We start from the raw sequence: 15,538 nt of genomic DNA on the forward strand, positions 1-15,538 counted from the left end.
TTTATGAGTTTCCTCTACTCCAAAGACGTTTAAAAGGGATCTCAGCTCCAAAGAATTAAATAAGTTTTAATATAGTTCCAAATATAAAAAAGTTGTATATGTATCTAATCCAATGTACCCAAAGATTACAAATTTGCACATTTAGGATATTTTTCCTTCCACGTGTTGTTTTGGTCCTAAGATCTCCCCCGTTAATGATGAGCCCCCGGAGCTACGATCCGGCCTGAAATCCTCCCTGTCCTGTCCAGAGGGCGGCCACATCTACGTGACTACTGACAATCTGTACGCAACCGATCCAGACAGCGACGACTCCAGGCTCACGTACATGATCGCTCGCAATCCCCTGTATGGAATGATCCAGAGGGGGGGAGTCACAGTGGAGAAATTCACCCAGCTCGATGTCATCCGAGGGTTAATCTCCTACAGACACACAGGTAAATTTAGGCTTTTTGTTAGTTTTCAACTTTTTTTTTCTTTTCTGAAATCTAATAAATCACATTCATCAGAATAGAGAGAACGATTGATGAAAGCAGCAGCGGAGGAGTGTGTTTGATTTGCAGGAACAGTGACCGATTGACTCGTGATGATGCTAGGGAGGACAGGGCTACAAATATTAGTTTGGACGACTTTATCTGTCTGAGTTCTTCATAGTCATGAACCTTCTACATAGGAATAAGCCAGTGCCTGTCTATTCTCAAGGATTATGTCCCCAAACAATGGGATAAGGAGGTCGAAATCCAACAACCCCATCCCCAGATTAACAGATCTTGATACCTTCAATAGCATTTTGTTTTTAGTGTAATACTTGGAATATTGGGCCAGAAATACTTTTTGCAATTTGGTTTCATTGAAAAATTTGACTTTCTCGTTGCAATCGAGACTAACTGGGAATCAGTCAGTGAGCTCCTTCCGCAGGGTAGTTTGTAACTCTTTTTCTGAACTCCTCTTAGGTATATTTATATCTACAGACCACATCAAAGTAGAGCTGCTCTTTCATGTGGTCATTAATCAACTGAGAGAAGCTCAATAAAGACAGATAAGCAAGTTACCAAATCTGTGTGAGAATGAGCTCACTGAAGGATTCTTAGTTAACTCTTTGTGCAACCACTAGACTTTTTGCAGAGCTACTAACAGGCAATGGAATTCTTGGGCTATGTGCGCACACTGAGTATTTAGTGCACAAATTTTCTGCACCAAATCTGCATCATCTGCCAAATGGACCAAAAAAAATTAGGTGCATTTTTGCCTCGTTTTTGGTGGGTTTTTTTCATAATTACAAAAAGGAACAAAACCGCTCACCACTGCAGAGACAAGCCTGAATATATCCTCCTATGAGTCCCCTCTGGTCCGGCACGGATTACGGCAGCAAGCCGGGAAGATAATAGAAGAAAGCAGTGGAAAAAATCCAGCTGGACTCCAAAGGGATAAATAAAAATGCTTCTTTATTTGTATCAACTCGATTAAAAATATATATCCATTTCTCAAGTAAAGACACCGGCTTGTTCACACTGATGCATGGCAGATGTATACTACTACGCGTTTCGGCGGAACGCCTTCCTCAGGTCATACCTGGTCCTGAGGAAGGCGTTCCGCCGAAACGCGTAGTAGTATACATCTGCCATGCATCAGTGTGAACAAGCCGGTGTCTTTACTTGAGAAATGGATATATATTTTTAATCGAGTTGATACAAATAAAGAAGCATTTTTATTTATCCCTTTGGAGTCCAGCTGGATTTTTTCCACTGCTTTCTTCTATTTTTTTTTCATAATGAAGTCAATGGGTGGAAGGGCTGAAAAACGCACCAAGACTTGACACCCTGCTTCTTTTTTCTGCACCAAATCTGCAAGGAAATAAGAAGCAACGTGCACACAGCAAGTTAGGATTCTCATTGACTTGCAGATTTGTAACAAAACTGCACCAAAAAATGCATTAAAAAATGCAGTTTGTGCACATGGCCTTAGCCTTTCGCGTTTAGCATCGTCTTGTGCTTTCATTCATTTTCAGGATTTTACAGTCACCGTCTCGCTTCCTGACGCATTTGTCAAGAACTGACATCTAATATGCTTTTCCAAAAATAGTTCTGATTTACTAAATTTTCTTACGCACCCTGCCGGTAACAGATGAGCAGATGCCTCAGTAATCCGAGTGACTGGTACAAAAAAATAACTTTACTTGGGAATCAGAATAATTAAACACTTAATGTCTTGCGCATGATGAATGAATGTGATATGCCTTGTTGGGGCAGACGCACAGGTGGTGTCCTATAGTCGGGGTCCTATAGTCAGGGTCCTATAGTCGGGGTCCTATACCCGGGGTCCTACACTCAGGGTCCTACACTCAGGGTCCTATAGTCGAGGTCCTATAGTCAAGGTCCTATAGATGGGATCCTATAGTCAGGGTCCTATAGTCGGGATCCTATACCCAGGGTACTATATTCGGGATCCTACACTCAGGGTCCTATAGTCGAGGTCCTATAGTCGAGGTCCTATAGTCGGGGTCCTGTAGTCGGGGATCCTATAGTCGGGGTCCTACATTCGGGGTCCTACACTCGGGGTCCTACAGTCGGAATCCTATACTCGGGGTCCTATAGCTTGGGTCCTATAGTGGGGATCCTATAGTCAGGGTTCTATACTCGGGATCCTATAGTCGGGGTCCTATAGTCGAGGCCCTATAGTCGAGGCCCCATAGTCGGGGTCCTACACTTGGGGTCCTACAGTCGGGGTCCTATACTCGGGGTCATATACTCGGGGTCCTATAGTCGGGATCCTATACTTGGGATACTATAGTCGGGGTCCTATACTCGGGATCCTATACTCGGGGTCCTATACTCGAGGTCCTATATTCAGGGTCCTACACTCGGGGTCCTATACATGGGGTCCTATAGCCTGGGTCCTATAGAGGGGATCCTATAGTCGGGGTCCTATAGTCGGGGTCCTATAGTTGGAATCCTATAGTTGGGATCCTATAGTCGGGGTCCTACACTCGGGGTCCTATAGTTGGGGTCCTATAGTCGGGGTCCTATAGTCGGGGTCCTACAGTCGGGGTCCTATAGTTGGAATCCTATTCTCGGGGTCCTATAGTCGGGGTCCTACAGTCGGGGTCCTATAGTCGGCGTCCTATAGTCGGAATCCTATACTCGGGGTCCTATACCTGGGGTCGCCATCTTAAGTTTACGTTCAGGGTTTGCAGGCAGAGGTCTTGTCCTGTATTTCCTAGATACTTACTCTGTTATCCTGGTCTTTCAGGAGGGGAGATCGGTGCCTCCGCCCGGACGGATACGGTTACGCTGATCGTGTCAGATGGGGAATCCGTCTCAGCCGACACCTGTTGCATCCAGGGTCCTCTTCCCCCGCCGATTCCACTTCACGCCAGCCTCCCTGTCTATGATCTTAATATCACCCTCACGCCCATCAATAATCAGCTGCCGGTGATAATCATTGGTAAGTGCACGTAATGCAGCATGTAGCACAATCACTTCAGATGGAAGTGCGATGTCTCCAAATGTCCTATTCATGTCGGGCAAAAATATCACAGCCAGTGGCAGCTGGACAGGCGAGCGCGGGCCGGGCCAATGCCATGAGTGTGCTCGGTGCTGCTGGAGCAACGTGTCAGATTGTGCACAATTTCTGATCACAATTATTTTCCATTTTGTCTTTCTACCTCTGTTACATTAGATTTTTACTTTCTAAGATCTCCGCTTGCTTACATGGAATTGATACACTCACACTTGCATCCATTGACCAAATACCCATCCTGTCCTAAATCTTGCTCACAGATGAGGGTTTTTTCATTAGGGTTCGCTCACATCTCAATTTTTTTTAAAACGGATGAGTGCAATGCGAGAAAACATCAAATCAGATTGCACTCAGACCAGTGTCATTCAATGAGGCAGTGATCATCAGTGAGTTTCTTCTCAGCTGTTAAGGGCTAAGGCCTCGGTTCCACTTGCATTTTGCAGGGACGAGTGCAATCCGATAAAATGCACCAGTGCAAAACTATGGGGCAGCCTCCATCTGAGATTGAGTTCTCATTCCATATCGGCCTGAAAAATGAATCACAGCATGCTGTGTTTGGCAGCGAGTCTCGGCTCACGCACCCGCATACAACTCTACGGGAGCGTGTGAAACATCAGAGTGCACTCGGATGTCATCCGACCGCAGTGCGATGTACGCAGAGACAGACAGCGGAGGAGATGGGGAGAAAGTGCTCCCTCCCTCTCCTCCACAGCTGTGATTTGATCGCAAGATCCTCAGCTTACGCTCGCAGCAGAGGTAAATCCGCGGTAAATCCGCATGCAGATTTCGCTGCGATTTTAGTGCGTTTTTTTTTACCGCGGGTGCGGGATTCTTTAAGAGGGTCCGGATTTTCCTTAAGAAAAAGTCACTTTCTAGTGCGCACATGGCCTCAGGGTGGATTTCAGCCTCCTAATGTGTTCATTCACTGACAGCAATGTCTTGAGAACGAATAATATGGATTATACCATTGAATATTCACAGGAGACGTGTTTGTGGTGGATGAAGGCTTGTCCTCGGTTATCTCTGTAAATCACGTGAACGCATCGGACGCGGACACCCTGGATGATGATTTAATCTTCCTCATGGAGACTCGGCCTCAGTATGGATATCTCCAGAGCACAATACCGTCCCCAGGGTCAGAAAAAAGCCTCCCTGACACCGGAATCAGTACGTTACAATTTAGTTTCCATTTGATACTTCCATTTATATCTATTTGTGTCCAAAATTCTGTTGTGATCGTGGCCTTCAATGCTAGTCTGCAACATGTTGTGCATGGTGCTGACCCGGTCCGTCTTGTACCACAAAGGTGAACCCCCTGCTCATAAGTTTTATCTTCAGCTGGTGGGTGGCTGAAATCATGCCCTCTTAGCCATCCTTTCCTCTAAACAGGGCAGTGGGGAGAGGATCCTGCTGCAGCCAAATGTTTTATACCCCCCCACAGGAGAAGGAGAAAGGAATGAAATACCAGGGTTTTATGTATATATTTCTCATTTTCACTGTAATATGAGACTAAAAAAGATCAAAAGAAAAGGAGCTGATTAAAGGAGGAATTGTTAGAATGTTTTGTTGGGTTTTTTTTTCCACATTTTCTGAGTTTAATATTCCTTTAACAAAACTGGTCAAAGATCTGATTTTCCTTTATAGAGCCCTAAATAGCCAGAGGTGAATAATAAAAATGTGGTCACCCTGTTTCCACCACTAGGGGGAGCACATGAGCTAACTGCAGACTGTTTTTATACTTAATCAATACTGAGTCCGCTGCCCAGTACTCCCGAGGTCTCGCGCATGCGCCGTGCCACTCTCGCGGTACTGTGCACTGTACTGTGCAGTATGACCGCTGGTGACGTGTTGCGCAGGCGTGAGATTATGGGCGGCGCTGTGATTGTCATCAGCAAGTACCCGCCCATAATCTCATGCCCGCGCTTTCCCCTCTGCCTCCACCGTTCTGCGCAAGCGCTGGCCAGATGAACCCTGTTGATCGGTGGTGTGCTCCGCTCCTCCCATCTATTTCCTGCTCCAGGGAAACATGGGTAAGAGGTGACGTGGGTTCATCTGGCCAGCGCTTGCGCAGAACGGTGGAGGCAGAGGGGAAAGCGCGGGCACGATATTATGGGCGGGTACTTGCTGATGACAATCACAGCGCCGCCCATAATCTCACGCCTGCACAATCACGTCACCAGCGGTCACACTGTGCACAGTGCACAGTCCCGCTAGAGTGGCACGGCGCATGCGCGAGACCTCGGGAGTACTGGGCAGCAGACTCAGTATGGAAATGAGCAATGGGGGACGGCGTAAAGCGGCAGGAGGGAGAATAACGGATGCAAGACAGCCCGACCCCATGTCCAGAAAAAAATATTTGCATACAAAAAGTAAGACTTTATAAACTATTTATTTAGTTCTCAAAGGGGGCAGAATAGCAACAGGACCCTTGCTAGAATGCAGCCCAGGAGCTGCAGAGGGGGAATCTTTTAGGTTTATTACGAAATTTATGCTGACAGGTTCCCTTTAATCATTATATATTGAAAAGTTGAAAAGTTCTGAAACTTTCTATTTGCTTTTTGCTTACCTGGATCTAAGTCGATTTGCAGCAGACCAATATGATCATTTCTAGTTACTACCATTGACAGCAAGCCGAGATATTGAAAATAGGGAACAATTGAAAGACTCTCCAGGTGTTAATATAAATACTCTGTCTTCCTTCCAAGGTTCCTTCAGCCTCCAGCACGTGAGCGCCGGTTACATCCGCTACGTCCAGTCACGTCACCAGCACATCGAGCCGATCGGGGATTTCTTCATGGTTTCGGTCACTGATTCTCTCCATAGATCTATGATTGTCCCGTTCTATATCGTAATCAAACCCATCAATGATGAGGAACCTCAACTGCACGTCAGGAACATAACGGTAAAAGTCTAAAACTTTGGTTAATTGTTAAAGGGGTGTTCCCATCTCTACCATCCACAGGACATGCCACAAATGTCTGATAAGTGCCTGAGGTGGTAGCTACATCTATCTTGAGATTGGGCTACTTTCAAGCAGTATGAAGAGGGGTCATCAAACTGATCTATTGCACACACCCTTAATTTCCTGCAGGAATGGGCTGGAGCCACCTAAAAGTAGAGCGTGTAATCCTTCTGTGCCCTGGATCACCGGCCCTTTATCAAAGAACACATGCCAGTACCCAAGAGGCGTTGTCACTAACCTCCCCACTGCCCACAGCCACTACAACTTTAATCAATAGACTGTTAACTGCCCAGCACCACCTTGGACTTTATCATTAACCTTCTAACTGCCCAGCACCACCAGGGACTTTATCATTAACCTTCTAACTGCCCAGCACCACCAGGGACTTTATCATTAACCTTCTAACTGCCCAGCACCACCAGGGACTTTATCATTAACCTTCTAACTGCCCAGCACCACCAGGGACTTTATCATTAACCTTTTTAACTGCCCAGCATCACCAGGGACTGTATCATTACCCTTTTAACTGCCCAGCACTACCAGGGGCATTATAATTAACCCTTTAACTGCTCAGCACCACCAGGGACTTTATCATTAACCTTCTAACTGCCCAGCACCACCAGGGACTTCATCATTGACCTTTTAACTGCCCAGCATCACCATGGACTTTATCATTAACCTTTTAACTGCCCAGCACCACCAGTGGCATTATCATTAACCCTTTAACTTCTCAGCACCAGCAGGGACTTTATCATTAACCTTCTAACTGCCCAGCATTACCTTGGACTTTATCATTAAGCCCTTAACTGCCCAGCATCACCAGGGAATTTTTAAATAACCTCTTCATTGCCAAGGTCCAACAGGGACCTCTTTACTGCCCTCAAGCGGTTTAGAATTAACACCTTCACTATTTCACGCATTGTATGGTGCTATTTCAGTATGTGCCAGGTTTTGTGACAAATGTATAGCATTATTATGTGGGCACTGTATGGCAGTATTATTCAGATGCTGTATGTAGGTATTACTTAGGCAATGTACAATGTATAATGTCATTATTTGGGCATTGTATGGCAGTATAATTCTGTTTTTGTAAATAATACAGCCCCATAAATGCTTTCAGTTGGGGTTTCTTTGAGGAGAAGATGCCTTCACAGCCCCGGTCATTGAGATGCGTAATGCGACTAGTGCTACAAACACCTGCTGAGTGGGGACCGGATTATCCAGGCCGTTTGCACATGCTGCGGGACAGCTGCTAATGATTAGCTGCCTTTTTTTAGGGAAGCGGCTTCAAGGCTTATTATTTGGATATAATGAGAAATATCTAATGCATCAAAGTAGCTGAATGTGCGAGATCACACGGCACAGGAATTCCGCACACTGCGCAAAGACGCAAGGATTCTATCATTACTGGAGAGCAATTACAGGGTGTTTCCCCTGCAAAATATATATGGCATAAATATATTAGAAGCATACTATACCTACCGTATGTTACAAAATCTCTAGTGAAAAGGTTGTCCAGCTTAGGAACAAAGGCGGAGGTAGGAGGAGCAAGCAGTGACTGCCCCAACTGAATAGGGAGCGCAGCTCTGGAGCATAATACAGGATGTAACTCATGATCAGTACAGGATGAGTAATGTAATGTATGTACACAGTGACTGCACCAGCAGAATAGTGAGTGCAGCTCTGGAGCATAATACAGGATGTAACTCATGATCAGTACAGGATGAGTAATGTAATGTATGTACACAGCGACTGCACCAGCAGAATAGTGAGTGCAGCTCTGGAGTGTAATACAGGATGTAACTCAGGATCAGTACAGGATCCGTAATGTAATGTGTTGTGAATGCATTTGAATTAGATTCCAGTTTGGGGCTCCCTCTTGTGGTCAGTGCTGGTAGTACAGTTGACTTGCTGAATGGGAAACAGACAGCTGAGGAGGATTGGCAATCAGGCCATTCGGATTGGACCTATATAACTGAGTAGTTTCCTCCTATTCCTTGCCGGTGCACAATGTATCTCCTGTGTGCTAATGACTTCCTGAAACCAGCCCTTTTCTCTGTGTCTACCAGAACGCCTCTCAGATAAGTTGGTCTTTGTTCCTCTGCTTATGGTTTTCACTTTCTTGTTATTTTGCCTGTGTGGAGTTCTTGGTGGAGTTGGATCATTTCCTGCTGGGAATATCTGTGTACCTTGCTCCATGTTCTGCTATGTATTGTGTTTTGTCATGCTTGGTACTAAATTCAGTTCCTCCTCTATATCAGTGTTTTTCTTGGATCCCAGTAACACCAGAGTACTGATATAGTGGGGGAGAGCCGGTGTAGGCTCAGTATTTTTTCATATCAGGCGTGCTGGTATTTACTAGGGTTTTTACGGCTGCAGACAGTGCTCTTTCCTATCCTTTCCTATGCAGATAGTTTGGGCCTCATCTTTGCTGAATCTATTCTCTAGCTATGTATTGTGTTCTCCTACATCATCGTAGTCTTTACATGTGGGGGGCTATCTATATCGCTCCGAGGCAGATTAGCTTTTCTAATATTTCTGTGTAAGAATATTTAGTTCTCCGGCTTTGTCGAGGCAACCAGGTCATCGTAGTCACGCTCCACGGCTATTTCTAGTTGTGTGTCAGTATTAAGTCTACAGTCCGTTAAGGTTCCAGCCACTCTGGTCATTTTTTGGGTTTCCGAGTTTTTGTCCTTTTTCTGATCCTCCTCGGTCACTGAATCATAACAGTAATGTATGTACACAGTGACTGTACCAGAATATTGAGTGCAGCTCTGGAGTATAATGCAGGATGTAACTCAGGATCAGTACAGGATCAGTAATGTAATGTATGTACACAATGACTGCACCAGCAGAATAGTGAGTGCAGCTCTGGAGTCTAATACAGGATGTAACTCAGGATCAGTAATGTAATGTATGTACACAGTGACTCTACCAGCAGAATAGTGAGTGCAGCTCTGGAGTATAATACAGGATGTAACTCAGGATCAGTAATGTAATGTATGTACACAGTGACTGCACCAGCAGAATAGTGAGTGCAGCTTTGGAGTATAATACAGGAGGTAACTCAGGATTAGTGCAGGATCAGTAATGTAATGTATGTACACAGTGACTGCACCAGCAGAATAGTGAGTGCAGCTCTGGAGTATAATACAGGATGTAACTCAGGATCAGTAATGTAATGTATGTACACAGTGACTGCACCAGCAGAATAGTGAGTGCAGCTTTGGAGTATAATACAGGAGGTAACTCAGGATTAGTGCAGGATCAGTAATGTAATGTATGTACACAGTGACTGCACCAGCAGAATAGTGAGTGCAGCTCTGGAGTATAATACAGGATGTAACTCAGGATCAGTAATGTAATGTATGTACACAGTGACTGCACCAGCAGAATAGTGAGTGCAGCTTTGGAGTATAATACAGGAGGTAACTCAGGATTAGTGCAGGATCAGTAATGTAATGTATGTACACAGTGACTGCACCAGCAGAATAGTGAGTGCAGCTCTGGAGTATAATACAGGATGTAACTCAGGATCAGTAATGTAATGTATGTACACAGTGACTGCACCAGCAGAATAGTGAGTGCAACTTTGGAGTATAATACAGGATGTAACTCAGGATCAGTAATGTAATGTATGTACACAGTGACTGCACCAGCAGAATAGTGAGTGCAGCTCTGGAGTATAATACAGAATGTAACTCAGGATCAGTACAGGATCAGTGATGTAATGTATGTATACAGTGACTGCACCAGCAGAATAGTGAGTGCAACTTTGGAGTATAATACAGGAGGTAACTCAGGATTAGTGCAGGATCAGTAATGTAATGTATGTACACAGTGACTGCACTTTTTAAGTAAAATAATTCTACATTGTGATTGGGGAGACACAGGCTTTATCCCCTTCCCCCCCCCGGGTGCTTTCCTTTTTCGTTTTTCCTCCCCTTCATCAAAGAATCATAACTTTTTCCATCAATTTAGCCATATGAGGTTGTACTTTTCAATAACACGGTTCATTCTCCCACATAGTGTACTGGTATATGGGGGAAAAAAAATCCAGTGAAATTGCAATAAAAATTAAATTCCGCAATGTTATTATGATTATTATTATTTACTATGTTCACTATATGGTAACACTGACCTGGCAGTATGATTCTCCAAGTGAGTATGTAAATACCAAACGTATTTTTCATTTTTAAGTGGTGAAAAAAATTCAGAAATTAAAAAAAAAAAAAAAATTTCCTTTTGTCGATATTTTTCAAGATTGATAACCTTCCTATTATTTATTTTGTTTAATGGTGCAAAAAGGGGTGATTTGAACTTTGTGTTTTTTGTTTATTTTTTTTATAAAATAAATACTTTTTTTTTTTTTACTTTTTACCGTGTTCACTAGTCCCCTTAGGGGACATGTCGCTGCAATCATCTGATCGCCTTTGCCATACAGAGCAAGGTATCACCAACAACGTCAGCACTGCAAAAATCAAGATCTCCTGTGAATGTCGGCCGGCGTACACAGGAGTATCCTGGTGACAGGCATGGGCTCATCAGTTGACTCCCAGCTGTTTTGCCAAACCATGGGCGTACCGCAATCACGTGATGGGGCGCTGATTGGCAGGATAAGTGACGCGCCTTCTGTCAGCATCAGTCATTGACAACGGAATTTAACTGGTTAACAGCCATAGGTGGATCTTGGATCCATCTGCAGCTGTTATGCCTGCTTTACACGCTTCAATAAATCTTTCAATCCATCGTCGGGGTCAAGTTGTAAGTGACGTGACTCGCCCACCCCAGGGCTATGGGACACCCGGTGCCGGGCTGGACTAGTCCGGTGGTAGTCAGTGGTGGCTGGGCCCGGCTCCGTGGCCCTGGTGGGTGTCAGTAGAATATGTGGCTTGATGAATAAAGTTTGTGTTCGTGACGCCACCTGTGGTCTGCGGCTATTAAGCCGCCGCTGCTGTGTAAGGCCTCCAGGGTGATGTTATAGCAGCAATGGTGGTACTGCTCCCCACAGGTGGAGCGGAGCCCCGGGGACACTGTTAGTGCTCGTGAAAGTCTATGGGGTTGTGTGGCTAACACGGTGCAGGGCCGACAGGCAATGAAAGAACCAGGCACAAACAACAGTCTCTTTACCTTTTCCTCTTTTACTTTGGAAACAGTCCAGTCCTGGGAGACCGTTACAGGTGGTGATGGGGATCCGGTCGGCCTGGAAGTACTTGGGGTGATCTTTCTGGCCAGCTGAGTATGAGGCCTACTCCTGTGCTTTCCTTTGTTATGATAGGACCCTGCTTCTCTGAATCCAGCAATGGCCCTCTTTGCTGCTGGGACTGATGGTACGTCCCTTCCCCTCTGTAGCAGGCTGCGCAGGCCCTCTCTCTGGTGCTTTTCTGCTGGAGTCCACACCGGGCCCTGATGCTGCAGCTGTACCTTTGGGATGTTTTTGGGCCAGGTGCTTGCAGCTCTCCTGCCCTTCGGACTCGGCTACCAGGGAGTATGCTTAAGCCCTGGTGGCCACAGACTCCGATGTCCGAGTCTCTCTGCTGCCTCTCAGCTACTCCTGCTTCCCTGGGCCAAGCTACTCTAGCTCTAGGCCCCAGTTCTGCAGGACAGCTCACTCTGCGTCTGCTTCCTTCCACTTCTCCCTACAGACTGACCACTACTTCCTCCCCCAGGGAAGACTTGAGGAAGGCTCCCTGGAATTCCAGGTTCAGAGCTCCCCCTGCTGGCCGGAGGGAGAACTGCGTTGGGTGTTAAACTTGCTGGCCAATGGACCTCCTAATTACCTCCAGGCTCAGCATTAACCCTTTGGAAGGGCAATGCTGTTGTGGCGACCAGGTCCTGGGGTGCCACACTCCCCCTTAGTTAAATTCAGTACTCCCGGACTGTGAAAACAAACACAACATGTTACAACATCTCATCCCATTATGGGAGGCGCATTACTTAAACGTTACAAACTTAAACACTACTATAAGAGTCCAGTGTGGCTCCCTGCCGGGTGTCCATTACACTGCTGCATGGGGGACCCGCCGCGATCAAACCCCCAACGTAGGCTCTGGGCGTGCGTCAGAGCATTGATGACCCCACTCTATGCACGCCGGACGGGTTTTTCTTCAGGGGTGTTGAGCACACGGGTGCTAACTATGAACAATTTAGGTGTTGGCCACCCATAGTCCAGTGGCCCAATTGTCCATTTACTTTCTATGTTCTATACCTTGGAGGGGGCTGTCCCCGAGTGCTACGTTGGGACCGGCGTAGCTCGGGGGTTTGTCCCTGACTACTTAGAGTGTCTGCCCCCCCGTGTGATTGGTAGGCCTAACCCTGACAGGGATACATGTCGGTTGCCTACGGGATCTCAGATTCGCCAAGGGTACGGCAGGTTCACCACTGGCAGGGGGTTGAACCTCCTGTTCCACTGCTGGCGTGTCACCTCGTGTTGGAGCGGCCGGTTCTTTAGGTGGATCTGGAACCTCTTCTGTTTCTGGCTCGACCAACTGCGGGAACGTCAAGACTGGTACCACTATGGCATTGTTTATTCGGGTCCAAGTTTTGGGGAATTTTCCAAGGATTGTTTGGATCATCTCTTCCTCTTTTTCTTGACTTTGGGGACTTTCTTGTACTTCTTCTACTTCTTTTTGGGTTCTGCAACGTTCAGGGCACGCTTTCAGGCGGTCCCGAGAAACTGCTTGATAGGTCTTGCCTTCATCCTTGCTTATGAGGCATACCTTACTATTGTCAAAGTTGGAGGGGATAATGGTGTAGGGCTCGTTTTCCCACTGATCATCCAATTTATGCGTCCTCCGCTTCTTCTTGAGGACTTGTTCTCCAGGTGCTAAGGGAGTTGCTGGGGCTGTTTGATTGTAACGCTGCTCTTGTCTCGTTCTTGCTTGAGACAGGCTCCTCTCTACGCATTCCTGGACCTTACGGTACCGCTGCTGCCGCTCTGTATCCCAATCCTCTATTTCCTGAACCGCCTCAGGTGACACAGTCCCCATCTCAAAGTCTACAGGTAACTTGCCAGGTCTGGCTCGCATCAGGTAAGCAGGGCTGCAGTTGGTCGAATTTACCGGGATATGGTTGTACAAGTCTACCAGATCTGGTAATTTTTCTGGCCATTGGTTTCTTTCTTCCAAAGGTAGAGTCTTGAGCATGTCAATAACCACATGGTTCATCTTCTCGCACAATCCATTGGTTTGGGGGTGGTACGGTGTGGTTCTGATTTTCTTACAACCGTACATGTTACAGAACTCTTGGAACACTTCTGCCTCGAATGCAGGACCCTGATCAGTCAGTACCCTTTCAGGGTAACCGTGAGGTCGACAAAAGTAGGCCTGAAATGCTCTCGCTGCTGTTCTGGCTGTCTGGTCCTTCACTGGCACTACTACCAGGAAACGAGAGTAATGGTCCACAATGGTGAGGGCGTACACATAGCCTGACCGGCTTGGTGTTAACTTCACGTGATCCAGGGCCACCAACTCCAGGGGCTGCTTCGTGACAATTGGCTGTAGGGGAGACCTCTGGCTGGCATCATCTTTCCACCTCAGGTTACACGGACCACAGTCTCGGCACCACTTCTCGACTGTCTTCCTCATGTGCACCCAGTAGAACCGATCACGGAGTAGGGTCTCCAACTTCTTCCACCCGAAGTGTCCTGCATTATCATGATAAGCTGCTAGGACCATTGGAGCATCCCTCTGCGGAACCACTATCTGCCAGACGAGTTCATTCGTTCGCCAGTTGACATATCTCTTACAGAGCTTGCCTTGATAGGTGAACAGTCGTCCCCTCTCCTTCCACAACTGCTGGGCTTCTTCTGGAGCATCTGGGCCAAGATGAGTCTCAGCTTGTGCTAGCTTTTCTTTGACCAATCGCACGGCCGGGTCACCGTTCTGTGTCTCTTCCCAATTATGGTGGAGTAATGGGTTGACCGAGACCTCGTGCTGGCTCGAGCGCTTCACTCCTACAGCATGCTCACACTGGGAAACACCTTGGTGATGGAAAGCCGGTAACTCTATCTCTTCGAGTTCATCCAGGTCTTCTCCAGACTCGGGTAAGTGAGGCATTCTGGACAGCGCATCAGCATTGTTATTCTTCTTGCCAGCCCGATACTTGATGGTAAAGTCAAAGTTAGACAGCCGGGCCATCCATCGCTGTTCCAACGCACCTAACTTGGCTGTTGCCAGGTGTGTCAACGGATTGTTGTCCGTGAAGATGGTGAACTTGGCCGATGCCAGATAGTGCTTGAAGCGTTCAGTCACTGCCCAAACAATAGCGAGGAACTCCAGCTTGAAGGAACTGTAGTTTTCTGGATTCCTTTCTGTGGGCCGAAGCTTCCTACTGGCGTAAGCTATCACCTTCTCTCTGCCTCCCTGCACCTGGGACAGAACTGCTCCCAGTCCCACGTTGCTGGCGTCTGTATACAGTACAAACGGCTGGCTGTAGTCAGGGTAGGCCAGAATTTCTTCTCCCGTGAGAGCTCCTTTCAGCCCGACAAAGGATGTTTCTAGTTGGCTGCTCCATTCAAATGGAGGGCTCTGCTTCTTAGCCTGCTTTGGCTGGCCCACCAGGAGATCTTGAAGGGGCCCTGCTATCTTGGTGAAACCATCAATGAACCTTTGGTAGTAGCCCACCAGCCCAAGGAACTGCCGCACCTCCTTTACCGTGGTGGGTCTTGGCCAGTCCTTGATTACGGTGACTTTCTCCGGATCAGGTGCCACACCCTCTGCGCTGACCACATGACCCAGGTACTGTACCTTTGGCTTCAAGAGGTGACATTTGGACGGCTTTATCTTCAGGCTATATTTCGAGAAGGACTCAAACACTTCTGCTAAGTGCCTCAGGTGGTCTTCATAAGTCTTGGAGTAGACTATGACGTCATCCAGGTACAACAGCACGGTTTCAAAGTTGTGGTGGCCCAAGCAGCACTCCATCAACCTTTGGAATGTCCCTGGGGCGTTACAGAGCCCGAATGGCATACAGTTGAACTCACAGAGGCCCATTGGTGTCGTGAATGCAGTCTTCTCCTTGTCCGCCTCTGCCACGGGAACCTGCCAATACCCACTGGTG

The 15,538-nt window shown here is 46.9% G+C and overlaps 1 protein-coding gene across 1 annotated transcript in view; it reads left to right on the plus strand.

Annotated features, from left to right (window-relative positions):
• The window catches only part of LOC142248935 (FRAS1-related extracellular matrix protein 1-like), a 204,932-nt gene that overhangs the window by 64,667 nt on the left and 124,727 nt on the right, over positions 1-15,538 (plus strand). Inside the window, exons 16-19 of the mRNA XM_075320403.1 lie at positions 182-434; positions 3,247-3,441; positions 4,498-4,683; positions 6,222-6,418. Of these exons, the coding sequence (XP_075176518.1) occupies positions 182-434; positions 3,247-3,441; positions 4,498-4,683; positions 6,222-6,418 (831 nt within the window). The remainder of the gene's footprint in view (positions 1-181; positions 435-3,246; positions 3,442-4,497; positions 4,684-6,221; positions 6,419-15,538) is intronic.

The sequence above is a fragment of the Anomaloglossus baeobatrachus genome, chromosome 8, assembly GCF_048569485.1.
Source record: "Anomaloglossus baeobatrachus isolate aAnoBae1 chromosome 8, aAnoBae1.hap1, whole genome shotgun sequence".
In the NCBI taxonomy this organism is placed as follows: Eukaryota; Metazoa; Chordata; class Amphibia; order Anura; family Aromobatidae; genus Anomaloglossus; species Anomaloglossus baeobatrachus.